Consider the following 21,799-nt stretch of genomic DNA (forward strand, 5'->3'; position numbering starts at 1 on the left):
CGATGAAATACCATCGGCCAAAATACTGAAGGAGGAATTCGAACAGATAAATGGTGGGCCCTTAACCAACCCCATCTTCCGGCAGCAAACGAAGGTGGACATGTCATCTCTTACCTGTGGATCCTTAAAGCTACTTGCAGGCATGGGCTTTGGAGGACACAAGTACAGAAAATGTTGTGCTACAGCACAGAACAGATAAAGCAGATCTAGGGTCATTTTGGCACAACCCAATAACTACTGTTAATAATAATGTTGACAATTCAGATACGCCACGGTCCAAATCCCTCTCCGTGAATGCTGACTAATTTCAGGTTTTACTTTCTGCTCCCTGATAATAATTAACATCGTGTTTGTTTGTATAGCAGTGTATCTGCCCACGTATGCTGCTCAGCTTTTCCCCAGTCACAGGAAATGGAACACCCCCTCTTTCTCTCAGCCCACTATCTTTCACTTTAGATTCTCACTAAATGCCACTTGAACAAAGAGTAAAATTGTACATTTGGATGACTCATTAACCATATATTGCTATGTCATTTGGAAGGTTTACTGTCTGATTTGCACTGCCAACGTGGCCTTTTAAAATGCATTTCCACCTACATTATACAATGACTAAACAGACTAGGTTAGCTACACAGTGTGCAAAAGAAGGTCTTTGCATCCCGTCTCGGACCTTGTGTGGTGTGTGTGTGGGTGTGTGTGTGTGTGTGTGTGTGTGCGGAGTTTGCATGCTCTCCCCATGTTGGCACACGTTTCCTCCGGACTCTCCGATTTCCTCCTGCCATCCAAAGGCATGCAGGCTCTGTGGATTGGCGACTCTAAATTCACTGTAGCTGTGAGTGTGCGAGTGAATGGTGTTTGAGTGTGTGTGTGCTTGTGAGTGTGTGCACTTTGTGTGTTCCAGGGTGGTCTCTGGTAGCCACGACCCTGAATAACAGGACCATGCAGTAGTATTTGTGTTACCTTTGCTCAAATGGCATAGCCAGTTCAATTTATTTTTTAATAGAAAATAAAAGATAAATTACATTAGGGAATACATAATACACAGGGGCAGTGGTGGCCTAGTGGTTAAGGAAGCGGCCCCGTAATCAGAAGGTTGCCGGTTCGAATCCCGATCTGCCAAGGTACCACTGAGGTCCCACTGAGCAAAGCACCGTCCCCACACACTGCTCCCCGGGCGCCTGTCATGGCTGCCCACTGCTCACTCAGGGTGATGGGTTAAATGTAGAGGACAAATTTCACTGTGTGCACTGTGTGCTGTGCTGCTGTGTATCACGTGTGACAATCCCTTCACTTCACTTCATAATGTAACCTACAGTTACATTAGGTGAGTACTTTTAATGCTTTAACAATTTAAAAACAGGCAGGTCGTTTAAGAAGTACCTACAGCACATTTAGACATTAGTCTTCCTCCAGCACCTGTAAATATTTATTCCGAGATGGATTTCTGTGCACCAGGCCCGCACGCCTGACCCGGAAGTGGTGTCCTCGCGGCGGGTGACGTCGTGGTTTTGGTGCCCGTCGCCTCGCTGGCCGGCTGCATAATAACTCGGATAATAATGTTGCTGTAAGCACGCGGCGCCGTGAACTGTATGAACTGTACGGACTACCGACGCCATATCGTCGAATAGTTGGTGCTTTGAACACGAGCAGGGTAAGGACCTCTGGCGGGGTTCGCCGGTTTAGATCGTGCTAACTTGGTCAATTTTTTCCTCATGTTTTCATGTTTTTTTTTAAATAACGTATATATAAGAAAGGTGTCAAATCCATGCATATAAAGGTTTCGTTGTCTTCTGTATATCACAAGCTGTCGAGCTGACGTTAGCCAGAACAAGCTAACTTTAGCGTAGCCAGAAGTTTCCTAGCATGCTAAGCCTGTTTACTGCGCCACTCTCAGCACATTCTCTCGGGAGTGTAGAGTGGGCATGTTTAAAACGCTGCCACGAAGACAGAGAAGTTCTGAAAAAGCTCACAGCTGCGTTGGCCCATCGTTACAGATACACGGCCTCTGGCTATGGAGGACCAGGGCAGCGACATAGAGGTGACGGTGAAAACCTTGGACTCTCAGAGCAGAAGTTACTCTGTGGGAGTGCAGGTCGGTAAGAGGGCCATGTTCATCCTCCTGATCCTTTACTGCGCGGTCTGGATGTGACAGCCTCTCCTCTCCTTCCAGCTGACTGTAAAAGAATTCAAGGAGCACATCTCCGCCTCGGTTGGGATTCCTGTGGATAAGCAGAGGCTGATTTACCAGGGCAGAGTGCTCCAAGACGAGAGGACGTTGTCAGAGTACGGTGAGTACCGTTGCATTTCCCACATGCCTGAAACAACCTTATTCTGATGATGACAGTCTCAGCACAAAGGCTACATCTCATTGGGCTCCACCATGAACCATACAGATGGCACCCCAACTCCGATCCCATCTGAAAGCCAGGAAACATACAGGAACCCCCCTTTCTGTTATGAATGCTGATCAGCAATCAGCATTCGCCTGCTGCGAGTATCAGTTACGTCACGTACTTGAGATTGTAGGTTATAGGAGATGGAGATCCCATACAGCTTTGGAATCTTTGTCACCCGGCTTTTCCTAATGATGGTTGGGAATGTACCTGAGGGATCAAAGTATTAGAATGGATGTTGCATTTCCTTTTATTCCACTGTACAGAAACATGCTCCAAAAATAAATACTTTATTTCTCTTATTTAAGACAGAAGCAGTGGTGCCGAACTTAAATCCTGCTGTTTGCCACCAGATGCTTCTGTACAGTTACGACAAACATCTTGTTAATGATCTACGCATATCTCTTATCTGCTAGATGTTGCTGGAAAGGTCATCCACCTGGTGGAGCGAGCTCCACCGCAGACCACGCATCCGAGCTCTGGCACTGGCGGGATCTCTGGCCCAAGCCAGTCCCCGAATACCTCCACCAGTTCTTCACAGGGCCCAGTGCATGCACCACAACATGATCGCAATGCCAACAGCTATGTCATGCTGGGGACGTTCAATGTCCCTGTGAACATTATGGACCCTCAACAAATCCAGGTAGAATTTCTGCCTTGTATGCACACACCTTTACTAGCTCTTTAATGGCTTTGTCAAGTGAGCTGATTTATAAGTCACTACTGATTATATAAGATAGTGTGGGAGAATTCATCACACACACATCACCCTATTAAACATTTATACATTCGGAAATTAATTTATGTTGCTCTTGCTAGCCAGTGGCACAATGGCAATTTAAGGAATTTAAACTGGGTGGTAGTAGCCTAGTGGGTAACACACTCACCTGTGAACCAGAAGACCCAGGTTCAAATCCCACTTGTGTCCCTGGATAAGACACTTAACCCTGAGTGTCTCCAGTTGGGGACTGTCCCTGTAACTACTGATTGTAAGTCGCTCTGGATAAGGGCGTCTGATAAATGCTGTAATTGTAAACTGGTGAATAGTGATCATGATGCACATTTAACATAATAAAAACATGGAAAAAGCATCTGAATTGAATGGAACCTTTCGGGTCTGGTTTCCAATGGTGCTATTCTAGATTCACAGAAAAAAAACAAGAAATGACTGCTTGGTAGTTATCTGGATGTGTTTGGTAGTTCTGTTTTTCAGAGGATGAAATTGAATGATATTTAAAGTGAAAGTGAAGTGATAGTCATTGTGAAGCACTGCAGCACAGCAGACAGTGCACACAACTAAATGTGTCCTCTGCTTTTAACCATCACTCTAGGTGAGCAGTGGGCAGCCATGAAAGGCGCCCGGGGAGCAGTGTGTGGGGACGGTGCTTTGCTCAGTGTGGCGGTTCGGGATTCGAACCAGCAACCTTCTGATTACGGGGCCGCTTCCTTAACCGCTAGGCCACCACTGCCCCAGTGATGATTGACAGATCTCACACACTTAATCATTCTGGACACAAATGAAAGTGTAGCGCAGTGGCTGTCTCTTCCTTTCATCCTCTGTTTCCCTCTCATTTCTAAGTAATTCTCTTTGTTCTTGAGCCCATCGGGGGACATCACAGGCACAATCTCTGTCAGACATCTGTGTGACACCCCACTAAGTATGTAGATGGAGTATCAATAAACTGATTAACTAATTCACTAACCTTGGATTTGCGAAAGTTCCCACCAGCATGAAATTTTAAACAGCACTTTTGTAGAGTCTTCAGTTTTAATTCTGGGATTTTTATTTTTTGTGAACTGTATTAAACTTCATCAGATGGAAACTGAAGCAGCACACTACCACTTCCTCTTAAAGTCTTTAAGATGGCCATTAAATCAGTGTTTCAGTATCGCTATGGCCCGTGACTGACCTAGATGGTATCGGTGGTTTCGCTGGCCACTGTGACTTTTTTTTTTTTTTTTTTTTTTTTCTTCCCCCAACCACATGAGCACATACTTTGCCTCCTGCCTCTGTTGGAGTATAAAGAATAAGGGGTTTGCCCAGTGGCACAAGGTATGGGTTCTTAATCTCACATGCCACTTCTTCTCCTGTAGATGTCAATCCAGCAGATGATGGCAGGATTAGGAGACAGTGCGAGAAATGCCCGTGTCAGCACCAGCACTGGAGTAAGATATGCTTTAGTGCATGTGGTATCTTTGTGTGTAGGTTGTTCACTCCAGCATGATTTCTCTCCTCTCGTTTTTAGACTAATGGCTCAATGAATGTACATATTGATATGGATCAAACTATTCAGAGTGAGCCTCAGGTGCGGCTGATTCTGGCTGAGAACCTGTTGAGGGACGCCAATGCCATCATCGATCAGATAGAGGTGACTTGTCCGCCTGAAATTAGAAGTCAGTTTATTAATCAATAGTTTTATTAAAAATAGTTTTTGTGTAAAAAAAAAAAAAAAAAAATCTGTGTAATGCGACAATGGACTTTTCCATATGTAATTTTTCAGAAGTAAGATGATATCACTTATACTGCAGGCTTTCATAAAATAAAAATGTGTTACCTTTACTTTACTCTATAAGGGTCAGCCAGCTGATGCCTCAACTCAAGGTGAATCTGCACCCCCTCCACCCTCATCATCATCCTCAACTCCGTCACCCTCGTCTCAGCCTATGGACACTTCTCCTCCTGCCTCTTCGACTTCTCCACCCTCCTCTGCCGAGACCGAGGGAGCTCCTCCTGCAGCTCCTCCTGCAGCACCTTCTGCAGCACCTTCTGCAGGGCTGATGTAAGTGTGGGTTGAAGGGACTGTGCAGCTGTGTAGTTATTCAGTACAAATGACTGTATAATTATTTTTCCTGTGACTGCTGCGGTGCTGCATTTGGCCTATTGGGGATGATGGCATCAGAGCTTGTGATAAACATGGCTATTATACAATCATGAATGGGGTTTTACAAATCTAGCTATCATTGGGAACTATTTTTGACCTTTACATTTACAGCATTTATCAGACGCCCTTATCCAGAGTGACTTACAATCAGTAGTTAGTCCCCCCCTGGAGCAACTTAGGGTTAAGTGTCTTGCTCAGGGACACAATGGTAGTAAGTGGGATTTGAACCTGGGTCTTCTGGTTCATAGGCGAGTGTGTTACCCACTAGGCTACTACTACCCTATACTAGGCTGCTACTACCCCATGTGGTAGTAGACCTGGCACTGTGCTGTGCACTAAGCATGGGAATTCGTTAGTGTGAGGTTTGTTAGTGTTTCTGAAAGAATCACGTAAAATTTGTTGTGGATGACACAAACAAAAAGGTGGTAAGTTTTGACTCTTCAACATGTGGATAGCTACCAGGTGGTTCTTTCTTGTTTTATCTATTTAAAAAAAAAAAAAAGTGATGGGGGGGAAAAAAACAAAACACTAGTGTACAAGATCCATGCTTTGCTCCAGGTCGAAAGTAAACCGCAAGCTTCAGTGTGTTGGTACATACAAAAGGCATTTTCTTGAAAAGGTCTTACAAAATTAACAAAGCTATTAAAAAGTCATTGAAATCTGATTGACGCATGAATGTATAATGAAGTGAAGTGATTGTCAGTGGGCGTACAAGCATAACTTAAAACTAGGACAGGTCTATAGTATCTTTGCTGGCTTTACGTAGTGAACCACGTCACGTGGCGCTGTGTGCGTTGCTTCCAAATTTTTTAAACTCTCATTTTAAAGTCTTTTAAATTACACCTGATTGAGTCCATTTTACTTGGCTCGGGCTGCTGCGAACTTGGAGGAAGAAACACTGCCATTTAAGTTGTTAAATTCAGCTTTAAGGTTTGTCATAAATTTACTTTAACAATATTTTGGTCAATTTGATTTTTTTTTTTTTTAATTTGCACAAATTTCAGAGAACATATGGTTATGAAAATTTTCCTTTAAGTAATGGTCATGGAAAAGACATGGAAATTCTTTTGTAAAAATGTGTTTGAACTACGGCTGAAACGATTATTTGAATAACTCGAATGATTCGATTACAAAAAATATTCGCGGAAAATTCTTTGCCTCAAGGCTTCGTTTAATTCGTCACCAAAGTCCATGTATTATCGTATCACGCCCACGCGCAGCACCATAATCATTGTTTTACATGGACTGTTTTAACTGTAGCACATTTCAAAGATTTAAGGAGGTGCGATTTTATTGGTGGAAAATGAAGATACCGGTGTGCGTAAAAGGCATAAAATGTCTAGTGTGGGACCATTTTACGCTGCGTGGACAACGTAGTGTGGTGTGTACACTGTAAAACGGACCTGGCTTACCATAATAGTACTTCGTCAATGCTGCAGCACCTTAACCGAACAAATCCTCACATAAAATGCACTTCTCCAAGCGGACTTGGAGCTTCTACAAGGTATCATTTTTTTATGCTCGCTAACATTAGCGCTTCTTAGAACGTACATTATTTTAAATTAATTGTGCTGTGAGTCAATAGTAACGAGGCATGATAATTAGCAAGAGAGCAAATACACCACACACGCGCCCCACACGTACACACACACACAGGTTACATCTCACACCTTAAGATAGTAATAATAAATGCAACATGTGGACAAATCTACATTCATCAGCATATAGATTTACTATTGGGTGAGTTTATAGGATTTGTTGCAATAATCAATGTTTTTTTTTTTTTTTTTTTTCTTCTTGCACATAGTACATCACAGTGGCGCATGCTTGCACATGCATTGCACTCACATGCACTAAGACAAATTCTCTCTCTCCCTCCCTCTCTCTCTATTTTGCACATAACATTGCACAAAGACAAACATTCTACCTACCTACCTCATTTGGATACAACTGGAAACTGAACTCTATTGTTTAAGTTGGATTATTAGTAATACTTGAATTTTTTTTTTTTTTTTTTGTACCTTTATACTTTTTTCCTCTTTATTCTCAGATGAGCTATAGCAGGGGGTACACCCCTTTTTCCTTTTTTAAATTAAAATAAAACTAGGGACAAATAGGCTAACCTATGTTTCATAGTTTCATGTACATCATGAATGTTTCACAGAATTTTTTTTTAAAATGGTCTTAGTTCTGGAGCCTGTAACCCAAAGGTTTTAAGCTTTGATATAATAAAAGTATTGAGTTTGAATAAAAAAACTTTGTGAGGAATAAAACCAATTGCTTGCTCATTTTAAGAGGATTTTGTTGCATAACACACTATTGATAGAGTTGTTTAAAAACGCAAAAGTATGATTTTATCCGATTACTCGATTAATCAATAAAAACCGACAGAATACGCTATTCCAAAAATATTCGATTGTTGCAGCCCTGATTTGAACCCTCAGTCATTCTTTTTGACATTTAGACACGTTAACAAGTCCCTGAGTTGGGACAGCAGTGAACACTGGGTAATTACACGACATGGAATTCATTGGGTGTTTTTTCCCTGCTTCATTTCTTGATGTCTGGTGATTTAATGATACAGTCAGGGGGAAAAAAACTCTTGCTGAGTGATAGGGGATCAAATACTAATTTTATTCAAAGGCAAATTAATTGAAATTAATCTGTTTTGAAATTAATCTTTTTTTCAATTTTTTTTTTTATTACTCACGGTTCAAATAAACTTGCCATTAAATTATAGACTGATCATTACTTTTTTTTATAGTGAGCAAAGTTACTAAATCAGGGCTTCAAATAAAATTTCCCCTGACCGTACATACTGTAGGGCACCAGAACATTATGCCAACACTATGAAATGGAATTTCCAGAACTGTGAAGTAGCTGGGCATTATATCACTCTTTACCTTTTTTAAAACAAAGGTGTAATTTTCTCTGTGGTCTCTTTTTCTTCATTGTTTTCTTTATTTCTGTACTTGTAGTAGTTATTATGTAAAAGTCAAAACTTTTTACGACTTATGTTTCTAAATCCTGTTGGTATGACTGGTATTTACTGTGATGAAAATTTGAATTGCTTTTGCTTTCCTGACCCCACCCAGTCACCCAAGCCCAGCTGAACTGGTGGACATGCTGGGACAGCTGAGGCGGGTGGAGGAGAGGCTTCAGCCATTCATCCAGAGAACCCACTCCATCCTGGAAACCGCCACCTCTGCAGACTACAACAACAACGTAATGTCTATTTAACACAGAACTGGTCCTGGGTTTGAAACCCTTACCTGTGATAAAGGAGGCAGGATATAAATGAATAAAACACAGCATTTCCTTCACAGACCCAGGAGAGAGAGGAAGACCAGCGTGTGCTGAACCTGGTTGGCGAGGCTCTGCGTCTCCTAGGCAATGCCCTTGTTGCTCTGAGTGACCTACGCTGTAATCTCCTCAGCACACCACCAAGGCATCTACACGTGGTCCGGCCCATGACCCACTACACCTCCCCTGTGATCCTACCCGGAGGAGTTCACCACATCCCCATACCAGTGAGCTGCATTTGGAAGTGAAGTGAAGTGAAAGCGATCCGGTTTTGTCATTGTGATGCATAGCACAGCACACGGTGACACAACGAGACATGTTCTCTGCATTGCCCACCCTAGTGGGCAGCCATGAAAGGCACCCTGGGAGCAGTGTGTGGGGATGGTACCTTGCTCAAGGATACCTTGGTGGCACCTTCACAGATTGAGATTTGAACCTTTGGTTACGAGTCTTCTTCCTTACCCGCTAGGTCACCACTGCCCCAATCAGGATAGAATCAGGACCGTCTTTTGCTTATGGAAAATGATCTGTATACGTAGTTACCTGCTCATACAGAGCAATGTTCTAGTAGTTCAGAAAGCCAGAAAATAAGCCAAATGTGTACTACCTTCAAGATCAGAAATAATTAGCATGAAATTTGCTTCTTTATTTATTTATTTTTAATCCACTCTGACAGCAGATCAACCTGGGGTCTGGAGTGTCCATGCCAGCCAATAGGCCGGCAGCTGAGGGCCAGTCAGAGCATCCTGGACAAGGGCAGCCCCCGCATCCACAGCCAGGCTCAGCCAATCACGTGACCGGGCAAGGCCCAATGGGCCCCCGAGTGATCCGCATCAGCCACCAGAACATGGAGCCCGTGGTGATGATGCAGATGAACTTGGATGGTGTGTACATGGACTTTGTTTTTATTTGGATAGCCATGCTCTCAGTTATTGATACACCTTAATGATTTTGATTATATATATTTTTTTAATTAATATCAACCTAACTGTCTTTGAAGATTCTGGGAATGCCTCACAGATTCCTGGACCGCAAAACCAAGGGGGCAATGGGCAGCAGGGTTAGTATAATACTAATCATCAATTAATCTTATTGTAGAACCAGTTTAAAAGTTGGTCACATACACATTAAAAAAACATGTTTGGTCCAAGTGAAGTTTGGAATGTCTGCACTGGTATTGTACATAATTTATTCAAGATATCTGATTAAAGCTAAAAAAAATTTACTTGAGGGAATTATGAACATATATGCCACTGGTGAGCCTAAAGTCAAATTCAAAGTAGCACAGACTAATTAAGTAATTACAGTCTTTTCACAGAATTGTTAATGAGTAATTTTCAACCCAGTACAGACATTGCTCATTTCAGTCATTTTAATGGTAGAAAAACACACGGCTGTGGACTAGAATGTCCTTCATCATCTCATATTTACAGAGTTTTTGTAAATGTGACTCTACATTTCAATAATACCTTTAAGGTCGTGCTACATTCTGAGATGTGCTGAAGTTTTAACTTCAGAAAATATTCAGTATACCTTAACAGTGTAAAGATTTCCTCTGTGTTAATGTGGACAGAATGTAATCTCACTTTTTTTTGTCTTTTTTTCCTATGTCGTGTGTTGCTTTATCTCTTAGGGACCACTACTTCTGTGCATATCCCAGGTTTGCCCCCTGAGTTCATGCAGGCTATTGTGCACCAGGTCACCCAGCAAGCTATGGACATGGCTAATGCTGCAGCAGCTTCCAACCTTCAGGCGCAGCAACAGCCAACTCCAGGAAACACTCCAAGCAGCTTCGCTCCTTCCTCTGCTCCACCCCCCACAGCCCCACCAACACAAGCCAGGGTTGTCTTCACTCGGCCCTCCTTCACTCAGCGTGTCCCCAACCCTAACTTCACCAGCAGGGGTGCCACTTTTAATGTCAGGGCAGCAGTGCCCCCTAGTGTTGGACAGCAGCCTGGGCAGGTAGGCATAGCTGCAGGGGGGCATGTGATGTGGGTGGATTTTTTTTTTTTTTCCCCTTCCCAAAAAACATTGCTTTTAGAATCTTCTTAATATGAAGTCTTGTGATGTGAATTCTTCTTATTGTAGTCACACAAGATCTTTCAATTTCACATTTGAGAAGAATTTTTTGTTCTTTTTTTTTTTTCTCTGAGAGCCTGCTGACCAAGGAATATTTTGATGCTGTGCAGTAGGATTGAACACTTCCCCCCTCTCTCTCTCTCTCTACGTTGTATTTACAATTAAAAATGAATTTGTAGTATTTGTAGCAGCCAGTGGTGGATGAAGTACACAAACCATGTACTTGAGTTAAAGTTACCCAGGGTAAAATTCAAATCTACTTAAGTAAAAATACAGTGATTTTATTGTCGCTCTAATTTTAATTTACTGGTTAAGTCAATATTTGACCTCAATTTTTAGTGAAATGCCATTAATGACTGCCACTGAAACTATTAAAATGGTCATATAATTTAATTGCCTTGCAATTACGTCAGCAGTATCATTTAATGTAGATCGATTATAATTGCCTGGCAATTTGAATCACTAATAACACACAAACTACAGATCCATATGACTAATTTCCATGACACATGTCTTTATTGTGTTCATATGTGCCAAAGGTCATCAGTGATTAATACATTTATAGGGGATCAAGGAGGATCCAGATCCATTCCTATATAAGAGTAGGATGGTTACTGTAAATTGCCATTTGAAAGACGTGCACTTTCTTTGGTTGAACACTTTAACCTGTGTGTAAGAAACTTTCGAAGTGTCAGGAAAAAAATTAAGTTTTGATTTATTCAATGTTAATACCGTGGAATTTTTGCTAGGATTGTGCCATAGGGAACTCAACTGAAAGGTATCACATAATCAGCTGTATTGTGATTATCATGATCATCATGGAAAGCATATTACATTTGCGGGTCAGCCGTGAACCACACAGAGATGATGTGAAGAACATAAATAACACCTGTTCAGAGAACTAGACAGACCGTGAAAGCTGGAACAATGTTGACCCATATGCCATTTTTTTTATTGTGATGCCAGATCGCAGGTGGTTTAAATGTCTTAATGTGGTTCATTAGCATATATATCAGCTTCACTCACCTAATTGTTTTAAGTTTCAACCTCTGTTTCAAACTCTCTCATAGGCTGGTCCTCTGCCTCCCAATGCTCTCAATCAGATGATCACAGGTCTGGTGGGACAGATCCTTACTGGCATGTCTGGGCAGACTGGTATGTTCTGGTTGTTAAATGTTGCTCTTTGGGATATTCTTTTATTTGGGCTTTAATAAAACAGATAAATTACACCCCAAACTTAATTTTTTTCTGCAGCTGGCCAAACCACCACTTCATCATCATCTCATACATTCACATCCTCCTCTTCCACCTCCTCCTCCTCTTCTTCTTCCACCTCCTCTTCCTCCAACTCCTCTTCTTTTTCAACCTTCACACCCTCCTCCACCTCCACCTCCGCCTCGTCCTCCTCCACCACCACCAGTGCATCAGACTCCACTTCCTCCAGTACAACCCACAACAGCAGCTCAGGTTCCTCAGGACAGCCAGAAGGAGGGACACCGTCATCTCAGCAGAGTCCCATTGGGGGTGGACTGGAGCAGCTGCTAGGCTCTCTCTTGGGGGCAGGCGTGGGGGTGGCGACAGGCGTTCCGGGACCTGGAGGAGCTCCCACTATCACAGTCACCATGCCTGGTGGCCCTGCCTTCATCCAGGGGATGACCGACTTCCTGCAGGTGAATACTTAGGTTTCCTGAAGTGAGAAGCTTAGGCACAAAGGGACTTGCCAGGCTTTGAGAATAGATTTGTACTCTCTGTACTGCGGTGATGCAACCTGAGTACAGCTGATTAGAGGGATTTTACCATTCATTCATTTATGTTTACATATATGGCATTTATCAGACGCCCTCATCCAAACAGGGACAACACTTGGTTAAGTGTCTTGCTCAGAAACACACTGTGGACACTTTTGATTCATAAGCAAATTTGTTACCCACTAACACCCTACTACACCCTATCCTAATTCAAGTGAGCAATGTATATGAGCAATGGCACATTTTCTGCTGAATAATTGTCAATTAGTAAATATTGGTAAGTAATGGACACTGGAAAACACTAATCCGTCTTCAAGCTACATGTAGGTAAAGTGTAGAAAGATTATGCATACCTGGCCCATCCATAATGAAGCAGTGAAGTAAAATGCTCTGCCTATCCTCAGCCTTATGTTGCCTCTCATAAGTTCTTTCTGGTCCATTTCCATATTCTGCCAGATAACTGCCCAGTTGCCCTCTGGAGACGGGGATGGGGAAAAGAGACCGGACATAATAGTTTTGTTTGCTTTTGAATCACTACCCTTTACTGTCTTTGTGATGCAGCTTATTTTCCCTCCCTTCAGGCCTCACAGCAGGCTTTTACCACTCAGCCCGGGCCCCAGGAGACGGCTCCCAGCGGCGGTACTGCTGCTCCCTCCGCACCTCCCAGCTCAGGCACCACCACGGGAGGGGAGGGAGAAGCACTGAACCCAGAGCTGTTCACTGGCATTGTGCAGGGTGTCCTCTCTACCATGATGGGTTCTCTGGGCTCTCAGCAGGGCAGCACAGAGAGCATCGCCCAGTTCATCCAGCGTCTCTCCCATACCAGCAACATCTTCACACCTGGGACAGGGGACGCTGTCGGTCAGTGGCACTAATGATGCATTAGCTCACTCTTTTAATTCAATTAAGTTATTACTTCCCTTTTTTTGTTGGTGTCTTTGTCTTTCATTTGCTTGTTCCTTATCTTTGCTGTGCCTTTTAACAACAAAATTAATTTTTTTATATATAGCCCATAAGCCCTTACAGTATGTCTCAATGGGCTTTGACCCTACAGCTGGAACCCCCACAATTGACCCTTCTGCACACAAGGAAAAGCCCTATAAAATAACTCTAGGAGAGTGAAAAAAGAAAGGAAGAAACCTTGGGAAGGAGTGATACAGAGCGGGACACCCTTCCAGGGTAGAGTGAGCCTGCAGTTGGTGTCAGTGCAGGGTTTTTGATGATTTGTCCAAGAAGATGAAATGAGTGTAGTAATGGAAACGTCCAAAGTGTAGTATAGAGCATCGGACACTGGACTGAACAACTACACAGTGCAGAGTAGTTGTTCAGTCCAGTGTCATGGTGTACATTGCATGTCCATTATAATGCGTCTGGTCCATTTGATGATCCCTGAAGCTTTGGCTGTTATGGTGGTAATTACTTTATTGCTGGAAAACAGACTCATAATGTGAAGATGTTTAAAATCTGAAAGTGATTGTAATTGTGAAACACAGCGCACACTGCATTTAACCCATCACTGAGTTCAGTGGGCAGCCATGCAGGGCGCCTGGGCAGCCTATGCAGATTATCTGGGTTTTGAACCTGTGACCTTCGGGTTGCAAAAGTGTTTGCTCAAAACAAACACATAGGGAGACAGTGGGGATTACCATGTTGCACCAACTTTAAGGTAGCCCAGTATGGACAGACAAAACCCTGCCTGAATAGAACAACTTCATGTCTTACATTTCTCGTTTCTATTTCTATATATTTTGTTAATGATTTAAAAAAACGTATAAATATTGAAAGAAATATTGGTGAAACAACCTAAACTGGTAATGAACCATAAATGTTAAATGGTCTTAAGCCTGTGTGATTGGAGGGGTGGGATACTGCAGATGTGATCGTGGATGGTTGAACTCTGCCCACTTATGGGACTTCCACAATTTGATACAATCTAATAAAGCCCTTCACTCCTACAGCTGGTGTGCTTTCAGATTTTAACCGATGCAGCGCTGCTCACTTGCACGTCGTGCACACCCACAGAGGTGTCTGATGAATTATTTTTATCTCAATGTACCCCTTCCATCTCACTGTGAAAGTGGTTTATGTAGCTCTACTACACTGTAATGGGATCAGCAGCAAAAAGTGAAAATTCAGACTGTTAATCTAGTAACAGTAAAACATTTTATAGTTCCTGTAGGGATTCAAAAAACAGTGAGGCTTTCTACCAAATTTATACGCTGTATAGATAATAATCATTTAGGTTCATCACTAAATTTGTCAAATTTACAAGATTTCTGCATTAATCTGATTCCTTTTCTGACAGTTATGACATTTAAGATGCTGCTCTTGGTGCTTACTGATCCAAATGATTATACAGTGATGAACAGCTTACCATATATTTTTGCATAGTGCACTTTCAAAGTGAGACAGAAGGACAGCAAAACTGCATCAGATGTCCCCAGGCATTAGATTTACAGCAGAATTTCTGTTTTGGTTGATTAAAATATTGATTGATTTGATTGATCCTTTATTGCTGTTGCAACAAACTATGTCAAAAGTACAAGTACTACTGAAACTTGGCCATGGACCCAACACAGTATATATGTGGGGAGGAGGACAGGTCAGTAAGATAGAAGAAAAGATATGTAACAAAAGCAGGGTTCACATTAGGATGAAGTGGGATTTAAAAACAAAAAAAACAACCCCATATGATTGTGTGTCTGTGTTTCTCTGCTCATAGGTTTCTTTGGGGACTTGCTGACTCTGGTGTGTCAGAACATCTCCATGGTGGACATGGTTCTCCTGCTGCATGGTCAGCACCAGCCCCTGAGCCGCATCCAACCTCAGCTGGCTGAGTTTTTCAACCGGCATTTTCTCAACGGTCAAGAGCCCACTGAGGCCAACATCACTGTGAGTTGCACAGAAAGCTTCGCAGTGCACCAAAACAGGAAACTGAGGACTACATAAAAATTAGAACCTCCTGACAAGGGACGCGGTTTTCTTATGACTACTTTTTTCCATTTTTGGAAACTGTGAAGGCCTGGGTGTCTGAAGTACAGTATGTAACCTGTAGTATGTAGTTGCAAAGTAGTCCAGACCTGAATATGAACTAGGTGGTGGGTGCCGCTTTCGCACGTTAACGTATTTGTTTGTCCCCTTCAGGCGGCTGCTGAAGAGCTTGTTGGAGAGCTGGAGGAGTACATTGCGGAGAGCTTTGTAAGAGCGCCCACTCTGACACTTGCTTCCTTTAACACTAATTAGTTCCATCTACATCTTTTTAATCAGTGTGGTTAGCCGCATGCTAACAGCCCAAACACAAATACACGCACTGGTTCTGAGTGGCTCGGAAAGCTTCCTGCACAATGGCCATATTTAATCAAACTGTCATCTTTCCAGCCCAGCAGCTGGAACAAGTGGTGTCGTGTTTTACTAAAATGTATTTATTTATTACCATGATCTTGTTTCAGTCCACAGTGAGCGTGCTGGAGGGTGTGGATATCACCCAGACCAATCTGTCCTTCTTGCGGCAGCAGCTCATAGCCATCGCCACACACATCTTGCACTGTACAGGTACACACACACACACACACACCAGCTTTACAACATCTACTATTCTGAGGCCACTAGGAAACACACACACTAACACACCTTAATGCTTCATTGATATGCCACTGAAGGAAAGTGGAAAAAGCTGAAGCGAGATTGTGAAAGGATAAGTTCTTTATTGTAAGCATTGTACATTCAGAATGCCAATATGTGGTACGGTGTTGTCAAAAGCTTAACAATATCTCAATCATTATTAATGCGTATTCCTGATTCTTAATTTTTTTGGAGGGGGGATGAACATGGTGCTTGTTTTTTGTAGATCCCACATTTGGTCAGCGGCTCCTTGCCCTCTGTAACCGTGGTTTGTTTGAGTGTCTGGCCCTCAACCTCTACTGCTTACGGGGACAGCAGAACTCGCTGACCGCTGTCATCAACCACCGCATTGTGAGTGCTCCACGCCACTGAAGTTAGGACATAAATAGGACATAAATCTTTTACTTTTTATATTGGTTTTGGAATAAAATCTATTCTTGACTTTATAAATGCCATTTTTCAGTCGTCACAACAATATTCACAGTACAATATTCATTAGTGCAATGCACTAAAGCTCTAAAATAAGTATCCCTTCTCTCTCTTGTTTGGTTCAGAGGAGCATGTCAGAGGAGGTGAACCCCAGTCTAGTGAACTGGCTGACCAGCATGATGACCATGAGACTGCAGGTCATACTGGAGCACATCCCAGTCACAGAGGACCAGATCCGGCACTATGTCATCCACATGCAGGTCAGCTCTTACACTCATTGTCTATTCTATTTATGAGAGATTAGATATTTTTTATTCTTTAGATTCACCTATATGACAGAGCTGTGGAAATTTAACTTGAAACATGTCAATTCAATCATGTAGACCTTTTTTATTTGTTTTGTAGAGGCAGGAATCAATGGCCCCAAGCTCACAAGCACCTGAACCACAGAATGTAGAGGTGAGTGGAGTTTCCCAGAATCTTCATTTTAAGGCTGCACTTACACATGCATCCTGAAGGAGTCAACAGAGATGCTTCTTGTTCATGTTGAGTGGGGTTACATCATTCTTAAACTGTGGATCAGTAGCATTGTTTGAATATTCAGTTTTCCTAACAACAACAACAATATGTATTTCTTATATAGCCCAAAATCACATACAGTATGTCTCAAAGGGCTTTGACGCCAATCAGTTGACACCCCCCACACTTGACCCTTCTGCACACAAGGAAAAACTCCCCACAAAAAAGAGAGGAAAAAAAGAAAGGAAGAAACCTTGGGATCTAGTGATACAGAGAGGGACCCCCTTACAGGGTAGAGTGAGCCTGCAAATGGTGTCAGTGCAGGGTTTGTGATGGTTTGTCCAATAAGAGGAAAAGGCCTACAGTTGTAGAGGTGGAGAAGACCACAGTGTAGTCCGGTGTCATGGTGTACATTACGTGTCCATTATGATGCTACTGGTCCATTTGAAAATCCCTGTAGCTTTACTGTGCTGGTGACTGTTGTGACCCTCTGGTTTGTTTAATGCTAAGTTGTCCTTTAGCAGTTGTCAGGAACCAGGATTTATATGCTGGTCTCTTCACTGGAGACTGCCAGTGGTCTGTGCGATTGATTCAGTATCTCGGAGAGAACAAACAGAAGCAGCGGCAGATGGTGGCATTGTACGACTGATACCGAAATAGTATCAGTCAGTAACAGTTCAAGTGCCAGCAATTCACACCCATTTATGCAGCAGAACCAGTGCAGAAACTGGTCAAGTCACATCTGTCCTGAGCAGGAAACTGCAATTCGCCCGGCAGATACGCCCAACTTCGAGTGTTAAATGTGTGTGTGTGTGTGTGTGTGTGTGTGTGTGTGTGTGTGTGTGTGTGTGTGTGTGTGTGTGAATGTAGCAGTAGACAATGCAAGATCTGTTTCAGAAATGGATGAGATTCTGAAATAGCCATGTTCTGGATAGGTCTGTCTGCCAAATACTGTGAATGTAAATGAATTGTCCAACACGCAAAGCAAATTTTGGGCTTTGTATTAAATTGTAGGCCTAGATACTCTTTCTAAAGAGTATCATTTATCATGTATCATGATTCTTTATTGTATCATGTTTCTTTATTGTAATTTTATGCTTTTACTTATCGTATGCTTTGCTTTATTAATAATGTTGAATCCACACATTGACCAAAACCATGACCATAATCGTCTGTAACCACAATACAAACCATAGACAAACATGTACAAACATACTATGAGAGAACAAACGTAACCTTTCTCACGCTTCTTCTTTGGGACAAACCCAGATGGATGACACACTCTCTCCTGCCCCCGCCACCACAGCAGAGGAGGCCATGGTGCTTTCACAAGAGACAGGGGCTGCTGCAGGTTCTGAGCCTCAGGAAAGTGTCGGAGGAGAGGATCCTGGGAGGGATTCTGAGGCCTGGGCTGCAGCTCTTCCTCCTGTGAGTTTTTCCCTCAGTCTCAACGAATCAAAACACACTTATTTTCATAAACTTATGCTCATTTGTTTCTTCCTCACTTGAACCCTCAGTAGTTCCTTAGAGATACAGATACTCATTTATTTAGTTATTTATTGTAATATATGCATTTAAACAGAAAGTGAAAGTGAAGTGATTGTCACATGTGATACACAGCAGCACAGCACACAGTGAAATTTGTCCTCTGCATTTAACCCATCACCCTGAGTGAGCAGTGGGCAGCCATGACAGACGCCCGGGGAGCAGTGTGTGGGGACGGTGCTTTGCTCAGTGGCACCTCAGTGGTACCTTGGCAGATCGGGATTCGAACCAGCAACCTTCTGATTAGGGGGCCGCTTCCTTAACCACTAGGCCACCCCTGCCCATTCCAAGCACATCTCTGTAGTCTTTACAGCCGGTATAGGGCTGACATGCTGCACGTGTTTCCTAGGAGTGGGTGCCCATCATCCGTCATGACCTGCTCGCCCAAAGAAAGATGAAGACCCAGCCGCCACTGTCTGATGCCTACATGCAAGGGATGCCTGCCAAGCGCCGCAAGGTGAACAATCACTTCCTCATCTGTGTGTTATATATGTTAGACTGGATTGATCCTGGAGAAAGTTATTTCTCAGACTGGGGTAATGAATATAGATTAGCAGATTGCCTGTACAGTACATTTGCATTGTATAAATTGTGAGTAAAAACATATGCAAAAGATATAGATTTGCCTTTGACTGGGTAACAATTTCCCTGTCAGTGGCTGCTCTTCCTCCATTCTGTACACAGTTGTGGCCAAAGGTTCAGAGAATGACACAAATGTTTGCTGCTTCAATGTTTTTGTGGTGTATTGAAGTACAATTACACACATTTTACACTTTCAAAGGCTTTTATTCACAATTAGATTAAGTTAATGCAAAGAGTTAATATTTGACCTTTTTTTCCCTAAGACCTCTGCAATTCGCCCTGGCATGCTGTCAATCAACTTCTGGGCCAAATCCTGACTGATGGCGACCCATTCCTTCATAATCAGATCTTGGAGTTTGTCAGAATTTGCAGGTTGAGGATTGACCACAAGTTCTCGACAGGATTATGTTCCGGGGAGTTTCCTGGCTATGCACCCACTTAGTTCTCACTTTGGCCTTATGGCATGATGCTCCATCTTGCTGGAAAAGGCATTGTTCTTCATCAAACTGTTCTTGGACAGTTGGTAGAAGTTGCTGTTGGAGGATGTTTTGGTACCATTCTTTATTCATGGCTTCAGCAGTCCAATCCCTGTACTTTGCCAAATTGCCATAATTAAAACAGAAGCAGCAGACTTTGTGAAAAACAGTATTTGTCATTCTCAAAACTTGTGGCCATGACTGTAGATTTGTCGATCTTCTTCTAATTTCCTTAAACTTATAGAAGTGTGTGTGTGTGTGTGTGTGTGTGTGTGTGTGTGTGTGTGTGTGTGTGTGTGTGTGTGTGTGTGTGTGTGAATTACGCAGACCTCACAGGGGGAGGGTTTGCACCTTTCACTGTCTGAAGCTGTGAGCAGAGCTGTTCGGATTACAGGGGCCACACCGGCCACCTCCCCTGAGCGCCTGCAGAGGGAGCTAGGGAGCCCTGAGCTTCAGGAAGCTTACACACAGCAGGTACACACACTTCACCTCTACACACACATTCTCTCATGCAGTCTGCCCGTCATGTGAGAATTAAATGTGGTAATTTATTTTTGAGCAAGTGACTAACCAATTAAATACAGACAACATGATTATGTGAGTGTGAAGGCCTTGTGAAGGTGGTGTTTGTCACCTGAATGCTACTGGTGGGTGTGTCATGTCCTAATATCTTTTGTTTTAGATGAAAAATGACATCAGCAAGCGAGTGCAGGAAGACCCAGATTTCAACCCAAAGCGCTTTCCCAACACTCATCGGGCCTTTGCCCCCGACTCTTAACATCTGGGCCAAAGGGTGGTCTGTTCCCTTCAGACTCTGAAAACACACACCAGGCTTCTCCTCTGCCTCTCGATCACAGTGTTGCCAAAATCTCCACACTCCAGCAATGCTTCAGACCATGTACTGTAATCATGCGAATCAACAGAGAGCATTCACGTACCATCCACTGCTGCTACAGAATCATGCCGCAGCACACCTCTTCAGCTTCAGAGGCTCAACCGAAGAATGTTTTTTTTTTTTTTTTTCCACTGAACCATGTTCCATATTTTGTAGCAGTATTTGAGATAAAGTACTGTATATAATTTTATTTCTTGTCCTGATCATGTTTTCATGTATCACTGAATCCTGATTGTCAGGCATGAATTATACCCCACCATTGAAATGAATACTTTTCCTCCAAAAACACAATCCAGATATGAAAACACTTGTCGCCCCATCTTTGTAATTATGTCTGAGACGGAATTCATTATGGTGTGCTGAGTGGTCTCTCCTCACATTGATCTAGTCCTCTTCGAATTTGATTCTGCGTAAGAATCAGGACAAAACATTTAATAATGATTGAGATATTGTTAAGCTTGGCCAATTGCTTCACACTTTCACACATCAATGTACCACAGAATAACATTCTTTACAATATTTACAATAAAGAACCTTTCAGGATCTCGCTTCTGTTTTTTTCCTCCCTCATTAACAAACGGAGATACCACAAGGTGAATACCAACGTATGTTACCTGGCATGAATGAGGTTACAAGAATGAACAGTTTCTAATTTATTAACATGGGTAGATTACTACTGCAGTTACAGAAAAAAAAATTACAGAAAAGAGAAAGGGAAGAGAGAAAAGCTAGGAACCAGGCTTCAGAGAAACAGGGAGAGAAGAGCCCCCGATGGAGGAGGAAAAAGAAACTTTCATACTCTGCATTTATACTCTCATACTCTCCAAAAGAGTTGCCACAGACCCATCGGGATTGTCCTTTCATGTCTCTGCATTATTCAAAATGATTCAGGAAGACGGTGGTCATCTTACCCCCACAAGGACTTTCTCATCTTGACACCTCTTGCTTGTGGGAGGCCGCAGGTTGATAAATATACAAGCGGGGGACAAAAGCACAAAAAGCCATGGACCTGGCTTTTCCCATCTTACAACAACATTACCTGAAATTACTGAATCAGAAATATACTAGTTGTGAGGGAAACATCTGTTTCTACATTTATTTTTCTCTAAATCAAATGAAACAACCTTTCAACCTGTCAGTAATAGTACCGTGCAATCACAATGTCAGATCATGTCGTGCGGTTATATGAACGCAACATGATGCGATTTACACTACTCACAATAAGATGTTATTTACATGAATACTTTTCCCATTTGCTCAGAATTTTAATGAAATAAGTAAAAGTTGCCTTTTATATTACTTGTAATGTATGAGAAGAAACACCAAT

The 21,799-nt window shown here is 42.5% G+C and overlaps 1 protein-coding gene across 2 annotated transcripts; it reads left to right on the forward strand.

The window, feature by feature from the left end:
• Positions 1-1,463: 1,463 nt before the first annotated feature.
• On the forward strand, positions 1,464-21,015 carry bag6 (BCL2 associated athanogene 6). 2 transcript variants are annotated; one of them, XM_028981683.1, is made up of 25 exons: positions 1,464-1,651; positions 1,995-2,092; positions 2,171-2,288; positions 2,810-3,036; positions 4,488-4,559; positions 4,640-4,762; positions 4,968-5,173; positions 8,371-8,500; positions 8,602-8,805; positions 9,255-9,462; positions 9,579-9,638; positions 10,212-10,540; positions 11,728-11,812; positions 11,912-12,327; positions 12,987-13,266; positions 15,128-15,297; positions 15,550-15,603; positions 15,855-15,957; positions 16,253-16,377; positions 16,581-16,715; positions 16,861-16,914; positions 18,244-18,402; positions 18,869-18,976; positions 19,905-20,051; positions 20,260-21,015. In XM_028981683.1, exons 2-25 carry the CDS (start codon positions 2,012-2,014, stop codon positions 20,353-20,355), a joined length of 3,690 nt encoding a protein of 1,229 aa, XP_028837516.1. In that variant the 5' UTR covers positions 1,464-1,651; positions 1,995-2,011; the 3' UTR covers positions 20,356-21,015. The 2 variants fall into 2 exon arrangements, with proteins under 2 accessions (XP_028837516.1, XP_028837517.1); XM_028981684.1 differs by having other exon boundaries at positions 9,258-9,462.
• Positions 21,016-21,799: the final 784 nt, after the last annotated feature.

The sequence above is a fragment of the Denticeps clupeoides genome, chromosome 5, assembly GCF_900700375.1.
Source record: "Denticeps clupeoides chromosome 5, fDenClu1.1, whole genome shotgun sequence".
In the NCBI taxonomy this organism is placed as follows: domain Eukaryota; kingdom Metazoa; phylum Chordata; class Actinopteri; order Clupeiformes; family Denticipitidae; genus Denticeps; species Denticeps clupeoides.

Coding starts and splice junctions, on each gene's coding strand:
- bag6 (XM_028981683.1), top strand. CDS start 2,012: ATGGAGGACCAGGGCAGCGACATAGAGGTGACGGTGAAAACCTTGGAC. Junction 8,806..9,254: donor TTCACCACATCCCCATACCA/GTGAGCTGCATT, acceptor CCACTCTGACAG/CAGATCAACCTGGGGTCTGG. Junction 18,403..18,868: donor GGGCTGCAGCTCTTCCTCCT/GTGAGTTTTTCC, acceptor CGTGTTTCCTAG/GAGTGGGTGCCCATCATCCG.